Source organism: Syngnathoides biaculeatus, chromosome 6 (genome assembly GCF_019802595.1).
Source record: "Syngnathoides biaculeatus isolate LvHL_M chromosome 6, ASM1980259v1, whole genome shotgun sequence".
NCBI lineage: Eukaryota > Metazoa > Chordata > Actinopteri > Syngnathiformes > Syngnathidae > Syngnathoides > Syngnathoides biaculeatus.
The window spans coordinates 18,192,535-18,209,041 of NC_084645.1; the positions used below are offsets into that span (position 1 = coordinate 18,192,535).

At 40.4% G+C, this 16,507-nt stretch overlaps 1 protein-coding gene across 1 annotated transcript in view; it reads right to left on the minus strand.

Annotated features, from left to right (window-relative positions):
• The window catches only part of cdh13 (cadherin 13, H-cadherin (heart)), a 289,553-nt gene that overhangs the window by 52,386 nt on the left and 220,660 nt on the right, over positions 1 to 16,507 (minus strand). The window contains exon 9 of the mRNA XM_061822507.1: positions 2,603 to 2,743. Within this exon, the coding sequence (XP_061678491.1) occupies positions 2,603 to 2,743 (141 nt within the window). The remainder of the gene's footprint in view (positions 1 to 2,602; positions 2,744 to 16,507) is intronic.

Here is a 16,507-nt window from a genome sequence, read left to right on the forward strand (position 1 = left end):
TCAAAAGTACACTACTTGCCTTGCTTGACATTTGTCATTCACAGCTCAAAAACATATGCATTTGTGGACTGTATATTTTTCTCCAGGAAAAAGCAAGAATTGTAATTAAAGTCGGGGCAGAAATTTAGTACTGTTCCACTCTTGTTTTCAACACCGTACCCTGAAAACACAGCTCTCACCAATATTGTGTGGCAGAAAGACAACTGTACTCTAATACAAATAGCCCTGGCACGGCATGCATACACACACGGAAATACTTATCCTTTGTACAACTCACCTTGCCTGACATACAGCCAACAAATCTTTTCCTATTGGCTCTTTTTTTTATGGAATTTCTGGTCAACTGTACCCTCCGCCCATCTCCCAGGGAAAGCAATGTGTGTACTGAAGCAATCAAGCACTCCCCACACTAATCCATGAAAGCCGTTAAACATTCCCCAAGAAAGCCTGCTTCTGACAGCACCCTGCTGCCCCATACATGCCGCTGCGTCCATCACTGCTAACATCTTTATCCAGGGGACAGATGGATTGCAGGGACAGCATATTGTCAGGTCATCATAGAGAAAATATTTTGGGCTGTTGTGGGCAGAAAGCGAGTGGTATGAGCCAGAGTGACAGAAAATCTGTCTCGTTGTCATTAGGGTTGATTGACAGGAGGGATAAGGTTCATTGCCATTTTATTGGTAATTCAGGGAAAAAGACCCAGTCCGACATTGTGTGGAATTAGCTTGGAGCAGAGACACGCAAATCGAGCAAGCGGGATAAAGTAAATGTCGAATCAGTAAATCTCGTGGCGGTACAGACAATAAAAGTAAACAATATACAGATTGGTTGTGAGATGGAAGGATTATAAGCAGCAGGAAAAAACAGGTAAGTATATGTAGGCAAGCATCTGGTAATAGTCTCAGGTGAACTTGGCCAAAAATATGTCCCCTAGACCAATGTGATTAACAAACAAGTTCAACACAGTATAAAACCGCCGAGACTAACTATTAAAACTAAGAGTGGACTACAGGGAAATATTCTTTGGACTCCTACAACAAGGATGTTGCTACTTAGGTAGATAAGTTGAACCATATTTTTTGTTTTAGCTTGTTTTGCGGTCCATAGAAGGTGCAATTTTTGAAATAACACAAAAAACATCTAAGAGAATGCATCCTGGGCATTCTGTACGGCAATGAGGCGATGTATAATTTAACCAGTTATTTAAACAGTTAAACTATGGGTGGTGAAACAAATCCTACACAGATACACACAAACAAACTCACAGTGTATTGGCGGTCAGTTTAGAAGTCATTTATAATTCATGGGCAGGTTGAAAGCCATTGGAAATGGCGCAGGGATTTATATAGGGATCTTCAAACACTTGCTTTTTAAAAGGCACATCCCTTTACACTGTTAACCATCTTTCTTCCGAGAGAGGAATGAGAACATTAACTGGGACATGGACATGGTGCACTCTGAACGGCCCTGCTAACCCCTCTAAGCTGTAACATTTCACATCTGAGCTGTGCTCCTTACAAGTGCCACTGACACTCTAATGCATCATGGGAGGGCTTCAAGGGAGGTTTGGTTGGGGCAAAGTGTGCTAAGTCTCAAAAACAGATTGGATCTGAGGGTGTTTCCATTAACAACTACACAACCTCAGTGTTGCAACTGCACCTTGGGGTGCAGGCAGCAGCACTCAGCGGCGATCGACACATCCATCAAGAGGAGCAGAAATGATTTTGACCTTTTTAGATTATTTTTTGTATTTTTTAACACATTTAAGATTATACCCATCAGACAGATTTAGCCTGTTTTGCAAATGCCTTGAGGCACTGCTGACTAAACAAACCACCAGTGACAGAGAGCACGTTTACTCCCACACTTGCTTATGATTCCCTTATCGTGCCTGTGCACCCATATCACCCAATTAATAAGATGCCTTCTTTTTTTTTTGTCAAATACATAATTGTATTTGCAGACTGTGATGTTGGCTGGGCTTACATTGAGATTTTATTTAGATTTTTTTTTTTTTTTTCATCCAAGAAGGTCAGGTTCTTTCAGAGATGCCTCTCAGGAGGCGTAAAAAAGTGTGTACATGTGTAGGAAGTTTCCTCTGAGGCTTCAAAATATAGCTTAGATGATTCAACACCACAAAAGATTTATTGTGTGACTGTGGAGTGGTCTTCTTTGACTACATTTCACTATCCTAACTATCCTAATGGAATTTCAAGAGACAACTATTGAAGTTTATCACGTTTGAACATTCCACATTTACATTCTAAAACAGACATACCCCAAACCAATAATATTTTTTGTATACAATTGCTTCAGTGTACTACTGGTCCCCATTGCGTTCTCTTTAATAAAGTGATGGCAAATAAATATTGAACAACCAGAGCATGTTTCTATTATTTATTTATTTATTTTTTAAATCAGGACATTTAAATATCCTTGATGCAGTGGAAAACTGTTCTAAAAATCAGACCTCCTTTTAGCAGATCACAAATCATTCTCTCCTTTGTGGAGGAGCTACACTACACTGGCAACAGGTTAAAAAAATGAAATTAACAGTAAAAGAACTAGTTGAAGGAACAACAAAATCTGTGTTTCTTACCAGTGGATGTGTGAACTCTGGAGCGTGGTCGTTCTTGTCTGTAATAGTAATTGTAGCTGTGGCTGTTCCTGTCAGGCCCACCTCACTTCCTGCCATGTCTTTGGCCACAATCTCAAGCTCATATGTGGTGGTTGGCAGTGTCTGGAAAACAAAGAGTGATTTGTATTAGAATTGTAGCATGCAGGCATGGAGCAGACAACTAAAGCTTCCCATAATAGCATGTGGTATCCACCCAACCATTTTCTTTGCCACTTATCCTCACAAGGGTCGCGGGGCGTGTTGGAGCCTATGCCAGCTGTCAACGGGCAGGAGGCAGGGGACACCCTGAACTCGTTGCCAGCCAATTGCAGGGCACATCGAGACAAACAGCCGCACTAACAATCACTTCTAGGGGCAATTTAGAGCGTCCAATTAATGTCGCATATTTTTGGGATGTGGGAGGAAACCGGAGTGCCCGGAGGAAACCGACGCAGGCACGAGGAGAAGATGCAAACTCCACACAGCCACTACTGCCGCCTGAGCATGTTTGTATTGGAAATTTAATTCAATTACCTAATCAAAGGTGTGGTGACCCAGGCAAAAAAACCTTCAAATGCAATGGTAACATGAACTGAATTTCAAAATAGGCATTGGTTTTCTTTAGTTTGCAATGGTGATGATTACATCTGAAAATGACCTATAATGCATATTTTATACGTTAACGTAATTTATTTTTGTGCCCGGTGTCAAATGCCACAGTGAAGGATTTCTAGTGACAACATGGGTTCTGATAACACTCACCAACCATTTCACACCATCTTCACCCTGAACAGACTGCATTGAAAAAAATGCCATTGGTTTATTATTTATTATTGGTATTACATCCCCACAGCACTAGTTAAAAAAAAAAACTACAACACTGTAAACATGGCAATAAAAACATGACATAGGGTCTTCCACTATACATTGAAATCAATTTCATCCACAAAATGTCCAGACTAATCCACCAAAGAAACATTCTTCTCCAAAAAGTACTGATGCAGTAATCTGAGTAATTAGTTAACCATTCTTCTCCATTATCTTGAAAAAGACTATTCAAAACGCTACCAATGATAATATATGATGATATAATAAATTGTTGGCCCAGTTAATACATCCTTAGTTACACAACACATTTCATACAAACACTAAATAGTAATGTGTATATTTTTTCACATCTATTGGAAATTATATTGAGCACTCTTAAATAAAATCATGTCTCAGTGTTGCACATTTTATTATATGTTCAAAGTAATCACAGGAAACCCTTGATTTGTTTTATTTTTCTGCTAAACTTCGAAGGTGAAGCTTTTCATGAGGCCTCTAAAACCAAATCCCTTATGGACAACATTTATAGGCCAGTAATCAGCTGAGCTCTGCTTGTTTTTCAGATCTTTTGCAAAGAAACCGTCGAGCTCTATCCATTTTCTTCTACCATTGATCTTTTTTTCAGGGTCGTGGATGATCTATGACAGTAAAACCCTGGACCTAACAAAAGTCAACTGAGGGAATATAAAGACACCACAATAAATGTTTCTGGAAACCGCAGTGCCCCAACAAAACCTAATTAAGAAAGGAGATATGCAAACTCCCCAGAGAAAGGTTTCAGCAGAGATTCAAAGCCAGAAGCTCACCTCGTCTGACAAAGTACACTGTGAGGCTGAGGCGTTCACCACGAGCTTCTCCGTGCCCCTGGGTGAAGCTCTTAGCAAGTGATAGTCCTATACATGGCTATTTTTTTAAAGTGTCTTTTGAAAATGGGATTTGTGATCATTAAATTATGAAATAATTTACTTCGAGCTAAACACAGATCAGATGCTCTCATATTGAGTTGTATCGTGTTTTTGTTTAAGTGTGGAGTTGGTGGGGCATGTGCCAAGCATTGCTGGCAATGTAATCAGTTTCATTTAAGATTAGACACTTGAAAGCCATTGGCATCTCAAAGCTCATCTTGATCATGATTACATTAAAAAAGAAACTTGATGCAGTCAAACTATATGCATGGAATTACATGACAATGATCTTTTTAAATGGGCGATATCTTGATCGTCAAAACATTTCCACATTTCATTTAAAAGTAAAAAAAAAAAACAAAAAAAAAACACCACTCACATTTACATTACATTAACAGTACATTACATTATGTTCACATTATATTTACATGGTGCAATACAGATAATATTCCTACGGTACAATGGATGAACTAAAAGGAAACACCACTTGAGCAGATTGAACTTTCTTTGGAATTTTATGTTGAGACACAACTCAAGCTCCAAGGCTTGCGGTATCTCCTAAAATCTATCCGTTAAAACAGCTGCTTCAGGGGAGCTGGGAGAGTGCCTGAGATAGTAAACAGGTGTTCCTATCAATCAATGGTTTGTCACACAGGGTGGCAACAGTGAACCGGAGAAGCTTTTGAATGACCAAATGCTGTGAAAGCAGATGGTGCTCTACAGACCCTGTGAATGTGATGCGCAATTACACACAGCATGAAAAAAACTCACACAAATACACCTGTACACAGGCATACACTTTTGCCCTCCAGCTGGAGAAGAGCTGGGCTCTGGGGATCTTCCAGTCTCAGTGGTGTCGAAACACGGTCTGTGTGGTCTCTCCTGGAACTTGACAATGTCTTAATGAGACTTTCCAGAGTCTCAGACTCAATTACAACATCCCTGCCAGTGCTTGGCCAAGAAAACATGTTTCCGTCTCCTCAGTGCTGAATTTAGAGCAAGTGGGAATTTTCTATGAAGGTGTCAGAAAGATACTGGCAAAGTGTTGATTGAGATACGAGTCTACTTCAGCTCCTTCAGTTTTGAACTACTTTTGGATTTTCCCAAAGACCCAATTGGCCTGCATGAATAAACGATAATGAAGATGAGCAGGCATGTAGATAACAAAACAGATGCATCCATTATCTGAACAAAGATTTTTTAAAACCAGTTTTTGTTCATCAAAATGCTTCATTGCATTAAGATAGGCACGAGCCACCTGTCCCTACATACTGTGCATGGGCTAAAAATAGCATTTCCTTCCACTGTTTGAAAAGATATTAAAAAGCCATAAAGCCAAGCGTGATAAAAGTTTGTAAGCCACGTGTTTTTCTTTTCTTGTGTTTGTGGAAGATGAACAAAGGTAATGAAGTGGCGTGCCAGGCCTGGTTTCAGCGGCTTGTGATCTGGGAATGACATTTCCGGATGTCAAACTGTGGCTTGAAAGGATTTCATCAAAGCCCCTGAGTAAGGGCTGTTCCCAGGCATAAAGCAGTAAGGAAGGAGGGGGTGAGAGAAAACAAGGCAGCCACGGTGAATAGGTAGGAGAAGGACAAGAAAAAAATGAGGGGAAAAAACAGCGGGATGTCACGTGACACACCGCATTAACTTGCTGTACAGGTATGATGGCATGATCCAAATTGCAGGGAATTTTGTTTCCTACAGCATTTTCTCCCTTTGCACATCAAATCATAAGTAGTTTCCTGTCAACTCGGATGAATGATGACACCCCATAACGCACACGGCTTGAAAGAAAAATTCAAGCAGTGACATGAAAAGCAACTTGTGCTGGTATTCCTAAAAAAAAAAAACAAAAAAGACTCACTGGTGGTTTCACAACTTGAACATTCAACTGCTCCCATCTTTATTTTTCTCTGCATTTTCTAAAAACTCCAAAGTCCAACACAATCCATTCTGTGACCCAATTCCAATAAAATTCAATGTAACATGTTGAGGTTTTAAAGACACATTGTGGTATCTAATTTTCTTGTGGAAATGAAAAATGAGGGCTGTATTCTGGTGTTTTTGTTTTTTTTCCAAGTTAGTTTACTTTGTCAGCCACCATTTGCAGTTCAGTATTCGTAGTAGCCTGGTGGCAATGTAAACACCAGCGAGTATGAATGAAGCAACCTCAGTAGCAAGTAGAATGACCCCAAGTTCAAAAGAGCGGTTCCAAGTCAGGGCTGTAGTGTGTGCTGAGCTCCGTGAGATCAGTGCACCATTTTTTGTTTATATAGAGGCAAGTTCTGCCACTTTTCTTTTCACCAACAGCACCACGCTGCGGTTCCCTCACTGTAGTTGGAACCCGGGCAGTAGTACAGCGCCATCGGGGAAGTATTCATGAAGCAGGGGGCGGCAGAGTCTTTACTGGTGTTTGTGAGGAGATAAAGCTTGTCTTTTTTGTTGCTAGAGAGCATAGATTTGCAAGGTGAATTGAAGGAATGGGTGTTCAAAATACTTCCTGTCGCAGCCTGACCAGGATGCCTACTCAGTTCCCCCTATTTTGTCTATGCCTCCTCCATGAACAGCAGCACAACACAACGGCTTCACCACCAAGTAATTTAGAGAACAGGACGATGATTCATGAATGTTGGATAAAAATGTTTTGGATTTTACTTCCCAGGGCTTAGCAAGATTTCCCTCGTGTAAGTAAGTTGCTTAGTATTGCCAAAAAGGAACAAAAATGGAAAAAAAACACAAGACAATATTAGGGAGCGTGTCAGCAAGGTGACCTCCTGTGTAGGGCCCATCTTGATCTCAATAGCCCTGAAAGTTTGTATGTATGTATGTATGTTTAAATGAAATAAATGAATTTGAACGATCAATACAATACAAATATATGAGCACATATTTTCGATTGCATTCATCATACAAATCCATGAATATATTTGGAAAGTCCGTAAAAAGTCCCCCAACATACTAAATACATACTAAAGTGTCATACATTTTATGTTTTTAAAATGTAACGGTCCCATAACATAACTGGCCAATAACACAATAAAAGCCCTGAGCCTGTAATATAGTAAGATTTGGGAAATAACATTATAAATACCAGTATATTGCCTGGTTATTACATTATTGGCTAGGTTAAAAAAAGAAAAAAAAAAAGAAAGAAATTTTGTGTAGTGGTACACACGACTGACTTGGTGCAGGCAGCGTGAGATCAAATGGAGGGCATATACTGCATAGACAAGCACCCATTACCTCTCGCATTAATACCTACCAATTTAGAGTCTTTATTTAACCGATCATCCATGTTAAGGGGGTGTTGGAGGAAACGGTAGTACCCAGAGAATACCCTCGCAAGCATGGGGAAAACATGCAAACTCTACACAGAGGAGGCTGGATTTTAACCTGGGTCCTCATAACTGTGAGGCAGATGTGCTAACCAGTTGCCATGCTGCCATTTTGAGACATTTGGTATAAAATTGTCATTCACTGTGCAGCTTATTTTTTGTTCTTTAGATATGGGTTAAAATTCTTGAGTCCACTCTAGCTTCAGGACAACAAGTCTCAAAAGAGTGCACAAAAAGATACACATTCAAACAAACCTCCAACTACTCCCTACTCAGTTCTTGAAAACCTTGTCAAAATATAAATATAGAATACTCATTTTGCTTTCAGGAGGTGTCCCAGTTCATGTACTATGCATACATGATAATTGACAGACTTTTCTCTCAAACCACATCCTATTCTAAATTAAATGCAAACGGTAAGCAGAGCTGCACTTAGTTTTGGATGGATTCATTAGTGTTAGCTAAAAGCATTTACTTCTGATATCAGGCATTTACTCGATCTGTGTTTTCTGTTGTGTGTGCTGCAGCCGCATACACGGGTCAACACAGTAATTGCCACGTGTAATTCTATAGCTTGGCACTGCCTCCACAATGGAAAATAGGGTCAAGCTGGCTTTGTAAGGTGCGTGATTCACATTTAGCAGTCTCTTTGTGCAGGCATCCCGAGCTCCACTGTTCATGGCAATGGCTCATTGTGTATGTGTGCAGGATGAAGGCTGGGTCACTTGCAAAAAAAAATAGGGTGAGTAAAGTTTGATATAATTCTTCATCCTTTGGGTATTTGACGGGAAGTATGTCACAAAAATACTCAATTGGCATGTTATTATTCCAACTGAGACTATTTGAGATCGCAGGAAATAATGCTTAAAAGTTCTCACTTAAGAGTAAAAGGGAGAGAGAACCTGCCCAAATTTAATTTCTTTTGGTAGTGTGTTGTTACTGCGTACATCTTTATGTAAATATGTTTCTGGTGAAAGACAGAGGTGGGATACATGGTGCACGTTTCATCCAGTACTCTACGAGCAAGTCACACGACTGACAAAAATCCACTTTTGTGCTGTCGTTCACTTTGAGTCCATCCTAGAGGTGAACAATGACCTTACTTTGCTTTTACCTTTGTTACTCTTTTGAAAATAAAGCTGGAATTTCACCTGCTGTCGTCCATCAATGTCTAACGCTTCAGATTGTCTAGATCACAGAAGAACTATTGCTTGTCAGACACTTGTGAAGAAAATCTGACATGTTCTTTTCTCTCATCTGTATGACAGTTTTTTTGTTTTTTTTTTTTAAGGCAACTTGCCTGGCTTAGTCCACACTGGAGTCCACCTACATGCAGATTAGCGGACCTGGATGTTGCTGTACATTTGGGTGAATTCATTTTGCTTCTTTAGAAAAAAACAAAACAAAACTGATTAACTCAAGTGCAGAGGTTAAAGCTTGCCAAATAAATTTAGAAAGAACTGCGAACAGACTCAATTAGCAGATGATGTAAAGTTCGTGAAGCAAAAAGACAGCAGCACTTGGAAACTGCCCCCACCCTGATTTTTCACGTGTGTGCCTCCTCACAGCTGAGCCGCCGACAGTCATATTTTAAAAATATGATAACCAATAATGTGTTCAATATATTCTATAATAATTCAGCAGGTTTGATTCAGCCTGTTCATATATTTATGAATTAAATGTCTAATCCACCAAACATGTTCGCCTGCACCTTGACCAAATTCACCAAAATAGTGTCGTACCGGAGCTCTGCAGCATATTTCTGCAAATCTTTCTGCAAGTGTGGAAAACAGCCTCAAAGAAAACAACAACAAAAGAAAAATGTTGCGAGATAAATGTTCTCCAATCACAGAACGCAACTTCAAAGGAAAAAAATGTATCAAAAACAAATAAATACCACAACAAATCCCAAAACAACTGCTAGTGAGAAATTCTGGTCATTCGCATGCCTCAACAGAAGTCTGCCAGGCCACTAGGGGGAACAACGTCCGGGACAGACTGCTACTTTGAGACCAGTGGCCGCTGTTCATTGATATTCGATATGCCAGCGACCTTTAACAGCCCAAGTTTTGTGAATTTGTCTTCTGAAATTTAATCTTTTTAAACCATCAGTATCAAACTGGCGGCCTGGGGCCATTTGTAGCCCTCTAGATGATATTTTGTGGCCCCAACTTTAATATGAAAGTTTAATGATCATGCGGCCCACGTTTTTTTTTTTCTTTTTTAATGAATGGTACTGTAACAGTGTTGTGTGCGGAGCTGACAAACCTACCGATCGCAGTGGGGTATGTTGCTCTTGGGAGCGGGACGTCGATAGAAGCAGATAACCATTTTTCATTAAGTTTACAGCATTAACAGCAGCATTGCTATGGAGAGTTTTATTAGCAGTTTTGCACCAGCGTCCTTGCCTATCTTATTTTGTGTTAAAAAGAAATATGTTTGAGAAGATTGGATATTTAAAAAAATTCTAATTTAAATTGCGAGGACATGCTGGTCCATGTGCGACCCTGTCTTAGCCAGATTCTGCCTCCAGCAGCCTCAAGGTAAACTGAGTTCGGGACCCCTGGTTGAAAGTTTTGATAATTTGTTTTCTGAACTTTAAAGTTTCTCACAATTCGTTATATTGTTTTGCACTTCCCAGCCACTGTATTTTCTCTGGGTGCTCTGGTTTCCCTGCACATGACCAAAAAAATGCAGAATAGGTTAATTGTATTGTAATAATTATAAACTCTAAATAGCCTGTAAATGTGAATGTCAGTGCAAATGTAGTTTGTTTATATGTACCCTCAGACTGGGTGGCAACCCACCTGAGCAAAATCAGAATCAGCTTTAATAGCCAAGTATGTAACAACACACAAGGAATTTGTCACCGGCGAGTTCTTGCTGCCCTGGTACGACATTCAGAACAAAGAACAAACTAACTAACAAGAACAAAGAACAAGAGACATTCAGTTAGAGTTGTGCAAGATTCAATCTTCTTCCGTTAGAGCAGTTAAGAGTGCGTCAACGCCCCCCATTATGTTAAGATTATACAGACTGCCCTTACCCGTTCACGATTTACCGTTTCATACCAGTGCAATGACAATTGTGCAAAGAGAACAGTTTCAAGTGACGAATTATGCGATAGTCTACTCTATATATTACTAATACTGAAGGCATCTCCATCACAGTCTGGTCTGGGGCTGTCACAAAAAAGGACAAACTCTGACTGCAACGGATAATCAAAACCGCTGGATAGATTGTCGGCACCATTCTATCCAGTCTTGAAGACTTGCATGCCACTCAAACTAGGTCCAGAGAGGGCAGGATCCTCTCGGACCCTCCACATCCTAGCCACCAGCTCTTCCAGCTCCTTCTGTTGGGTAGGCGCTACCGATCAATGCAAATTAAATTTTATGTGTTTTTATTTCGTGTCATTCCTACATTTGAGGCATATGGCCATTTGCAATGCATCTGCCCATTGGCCACCATAGACATGGCTTAATAAACAACCTTACTTCAATTAGTAAAATTACTTTTTGTTCACAGTTCAGGGATAGGCTGCATCAGAGAATTTTTGTTAATATGTGTATCTGTAATATCTGTTGTTTAAGTATCTGCTGAATGTAAATGAACTTGACTAAAAGAGCTGTCCTTACTTTGTGTATTCAAATTAGCAATATATTAACTTTGGCACATTTAACATAGCCATCCCACTCAGTTATGCCGATTAGTGGCGGGACTATCAGATGCCGGAGCACTGGTGTCCCTTAGCTCTTTCTGATCAGTGTGAGGCTAATTGGGGTCAAGGTCGGGTTTAGGTTGCAGTGAGTTGGAGCAGGAAGCACAAGCGTGGCTAATCTAATCGGGTGCACCATGAGAGCCCAGGCTAATCACTTCATTTAGTGAGCAGTTATGTATATTGAGGACTAAAATAGTTCTCCATTACCACATACCTCCACATTGAGTGCGGAACATATAGTTGGTTCTAGCGTTTGATTGAGTGTGCTCATGTGAGTCACTGAGTGTGAGTGTTTGAGCTTAGTGCAATCATCATCTCGCTCCTGCCACCATCAGAGCCATTAAAGCCCCATCTGGGAAGCGTGCACGCAGGCCAGCGTGTGCACGTCCTTCACAGAAGAGCCAGGTGCTGGTGTTAATGTGTTTAATTAGATTAGAGCGCATCAAACAGGGGTGGCCTTCACTTGGGAGTCGAGGTGGCGAGGCCATCCCGATGGACCGCCACTCCCAAATGGTCCTCATCACCGAACAATTAAGATTGATTAATCAGCAACGCGATTAATGGGATTGGTTCCCTTAATTGCATGGCGAGCCAATAAGAAAGGAGAGCACGCAGGCGGAGATTAACAAAAGCATTGGAAAAGATAGCAAATTTCAAGTCCAGTCTTGTCGTAAAACTGTGGTAAGGGAGCATTAAAACATGCACTCACAGAGGTTTTGACCCATGCATCTTGAAAAAAAAACATCACATACAGTAGTATCCTATCATTTTGGTTGGGGTCTCAAGCCTTGATTGGACAAAACATAATACTTGCACATACTGCATGTTGGTAGTATAGGATTGTATGTACGAGTACATGAAGTTTTGAAAAATATATGAGGAGTACAATCGGTGGGTAGTTGTGTGTGTGTGTGTCCTCTTCAGCTGTTAGATAAAGCAGAATGGAAAATCTGATTTCAATTTATGCCAGAACACTTTTACTGTGTTGCAATGGAGTTTTTGAGCTTCCTCTATGATTTATTCATATTTTAATTGTAGTTTTATTGAGAAACAGAGTCGATCAGTCAAACTGAACATAATTTCTAGAGGACAAAGCACTAACTGTAAACAGAATGAGAGAAGTAAACCATTTCATAGCTACAACAAAGAAACATTCTACACTCTGCGAAGGAAGAACAGGACAAGGCAGGACAGGAGAAAAAACATTCAAGACAAAGATCGTGAACGCAGCTATACAACTGGAATATGGTGGAACTGACTAAGTGAATTATATAAGTCTATAAAACAAGTATAGAAGCGGGGTGATACATAATCGCTATGTGTATTCATGACTTATTTGTCACAATAAGTGAGTTGTCCCACACCCAGTGAAAGAATCATAAGGGTGTGGGCCTACGGACACATGCAAGTGAATTCACACAATTGAGCATGCAAAAACAATGACAGAATATCCAATAATTGGTGTATCCTCCCCACTCACGACCATAGATGGGTGTATGGGGTGCATTAAAAGTGAAAGGGAGTGAATGTGTGTAGTGTATTTAAAATCCAAGAGGGAGCAGAGGGGCAGGGCGCTCAGACCAGGAAAAAGCACCGACGAGCTGGAACAAAGTCTGACACCTGCAGTCCCCCCAACCCTACATCAGCCCCCCCAGGTATCCTTAGACATGTATATGTGTCCAGATGTAGTAAGTGAAAAAGTATGTACAGTGAATAGCGTGAGTGTGCGCTAAGTAAGTGATTAAGAGGCACGACTCCTGCAGGTCAAACCCAACAGGCCGGAGATCGGTAGTTGCTACTTCGCCGATTTCGTCTACTGTGGAGGCGGCCTGGAAGGCAACCCTTCAATTAACAAGGGATTACTGTACATGGCCGTTGAAAAGAACCAGACTGCCTTGAGCCCCTTTCAGAGGGCTAATGCAAACACAGACAATTATTAGCATCAACGTGGGTGAGTTATACGCCTTAAAGCAACTGACACTTGAACACAAAAGCAGCCACACATTGACAGATTATACCAGTGCTTACAGATATATATGATATTCATTAAAATATGAATTGGCCTTTACACTGCCCCGGGTGGCCAAGATGTGCACCAGAATGAGCAGAACAACACACGCTGAATTAATAAATGTAAAATGTCGTTCTGAGAAAGACAATTAAGTTCATGAAATGAAGCCTCTCAACAGAGGTGATAAGTGGGAGCAATATTTCGGGTGCCTTTTATTCAAAAGGTTGAACCAATCACTTACTCCTATCCCACAATAGGAGCTGTAAACCATCAGTTTGCAGCTCTTATTGTAAACACTAAAATTCTCTTGACTGGAGCTTCTGTTTGTCAAGGGACAAATGAGCATACTAGATGGAAACATGCAGTTGCAGCGCTAATAATGATGGAACAATATTTGCATTGCTCCAAGTAGCATCACATACTTCAAGTTAAAGTATTGAGAGGTGTGGATACCTTGAAGGAAATTCACTTCAATTCAGAATTACTTCAGTTATATCAACTTTAACTAAGACTATTGATGAAAAAATGCCATTAATAAAACAAGTTTCTCCTATAGTTTTACATAACATCGATAAAGACATTGAAGTATGTGCTAGAATAGCTGGAATAGCAACATTTCTCTTCTATATGGGCCATGACTGTCTCTTTCCACAGAGCCTGAATTAATGAATTTCTTTTCTTGGAAATGATCCAAACATGAAAAAACTAATTACTGGAGAGGAAGAAGAATAATAACTTTTAATAACCCCATATCTCACGAACAAAGGTAACACAACAATAGGAAGAAAAAAAAACAAAAATGAAAGGAAATTGTTTGCTATTCCTTGATTCAGTGGGGGTAAAAATAAAAACATGTGATTTATCTCAGTAACAGTAAAGTTGCGCTTAATAAATTATTTTAAAAAACTGCAGCAGCTCAATCTTCTGTTTGTAAGTATACCATGTGCAGTACTGCCTGCCCAGCTAACCAGTTTGAAGGCAGGAGGGCCGTTCTATGTCTTTTCTCTCTCTCCCCCTTCTCCTCTCTTGTTTGCAGCAACTGTTTCCAGTCTGCCTCATGACCACCAGTGTATATAAGCGTGCTTGCTCTGAGATAGCCTCGCCACACTATTGCAGTTGCTTTAAGCAGCACCAGGGCCCAGTTAGTTTGCGTAAGCCACTCTTTCTCATTCCCTTCTTGACTCCTGTGTTCCCCTGTTCTCAGTGCTTTCCTGTGTTCGGGTTCCACGTCACTTCTGCCACCAAGCCAGCCGCCTGTCTTGTCCATCACCTGCCACCTGTCCTCGCTCCCCGCTTGCCACTACATCCAGGACCACTTCCATTACCCATCTAAATAAAACTTATTCACCATTCGTCTCCCTCTACCTGCTCTGAGGTCCAGCTCCTCACTATATGTGGCACCCTGGTCCCTTTTAAAAACCCATCTGAACCTCCCAGAAACAATTGGCTGTACCTTTCAACATTGCACGTAAGATACATCCCTCCATTGAACATTAAAGCCATCCATGGAAAATTATTTATTATTGATAAAAAATTAGAGAGTTTTAGTAAAATACAAACAATCTTTTATAGACTGTATGGTCAGGTCATCCACACAACCTCTTCTGGCTATACAAAAATATTCTTTTTCAGTAAAAAGAGGACTACTTAATCTATGGGAGTAGTCACAAAAATGTTTAATGCTTCCTTACCACGTACGACAAGTTCTTGAAGACAAACCCTAATGCCAAGGAAGTTGGGACGTTGTGTAATATGTCAATATAAACAGAATACAAACCACTTCATCAAGTTTGCAGACGACAACTGTGGTGGGTGTGCTGTCCTCACGACACGTTACTATGTGAAGCTAGACAGCCAGCAAATTTATACAGAAACTCCGTACACAAGGCGGTCTTTTCTTGCTTTTATGGAGGTCTCTTGTGGTAAAGGAATTAACAAATTTGCAACTGAAAGATCAAAAAAATAAATAAATACATTACACTGCGCACTGTATACCATTGTGCAAAGTGCAGGTAGCTACCTTATTTCTGATAGACATAACAATAGCTGCATCAACGATCACTTGTTTACATCGAGCTCTCAAATAAAACACAATTGTGACCTCAATCTAATGTCTGTGAACATACAATACTAACAAAAACAAACGTTTCCTGAGGTTCAAACGTTTAGAACACATTCAAGGTAGTTATGAGTTGCCTTCAGACTTAATATTTACCGTGCTCATATTCTTACCGTACACACGTACAAGATCCCCTATAACGTACAGAGCACTCACTCCGCATAGAAATTTAATAATCCTCACAGGTCAAGAGGTGTCATTCTGACGCTTTTTATTTGAAAACATTTTAACGCACCGCATCATGAAATAAACATATTTTTAACCAACTTATTTATCTTGTGAAATATACAAATCTTTCAACGAAAGACATTACAGTGGGTGTCATCAGCAACAGAGTAGAGACAGATTACAGGGGTGAGCCGTTTTACCTGGGGGGTGTGGGTTTGTGCGGGGGTGCATAGACAACATCTCTCCCTGAAGGAGGAAAAAAAACGAGATTGTTAAACAACTGACCCCTTCGTAGAATTTGCGTGGGCCGCGTCGCTGACCAATCAGAGGCCAGAGATGTGCCTAAACCACGCCCCTTGTTGTCGTCTGCCATAACCTCAGACAAACAAAGGTCAAAGTCGCATGGTTCAGTAGAGCTTTTGCTTGCGTTTTATCATGTCTTAGGGATCCTTAACAATAGATATGGTTAAGCGGTGTAGTCACGGCCTTTGTAATAGTGACGACAGGTATCCTGATAGGCTAGTTGGTGGAGTTCAATTTGTACCCTTTCCAAAACCGAAGACCGAGTACAAAAAATGTCTTTGATGGATCAAACTTTGTGGAAGACCGCATGATCAACTGAATCCATCTAAAATCAACCGGAACAGATATGTTTGCACGAAGGTAAGCCCTATTTTTGATTTTCAATACATGTCTCATATAAATGAATTAGCAGTTCTTCGCTTGCATAACATAGCTACGTGTGAATGATTGACACACTTGATCTGTGTTGAGCGATAATTTGCGAGGACCTGACTGCA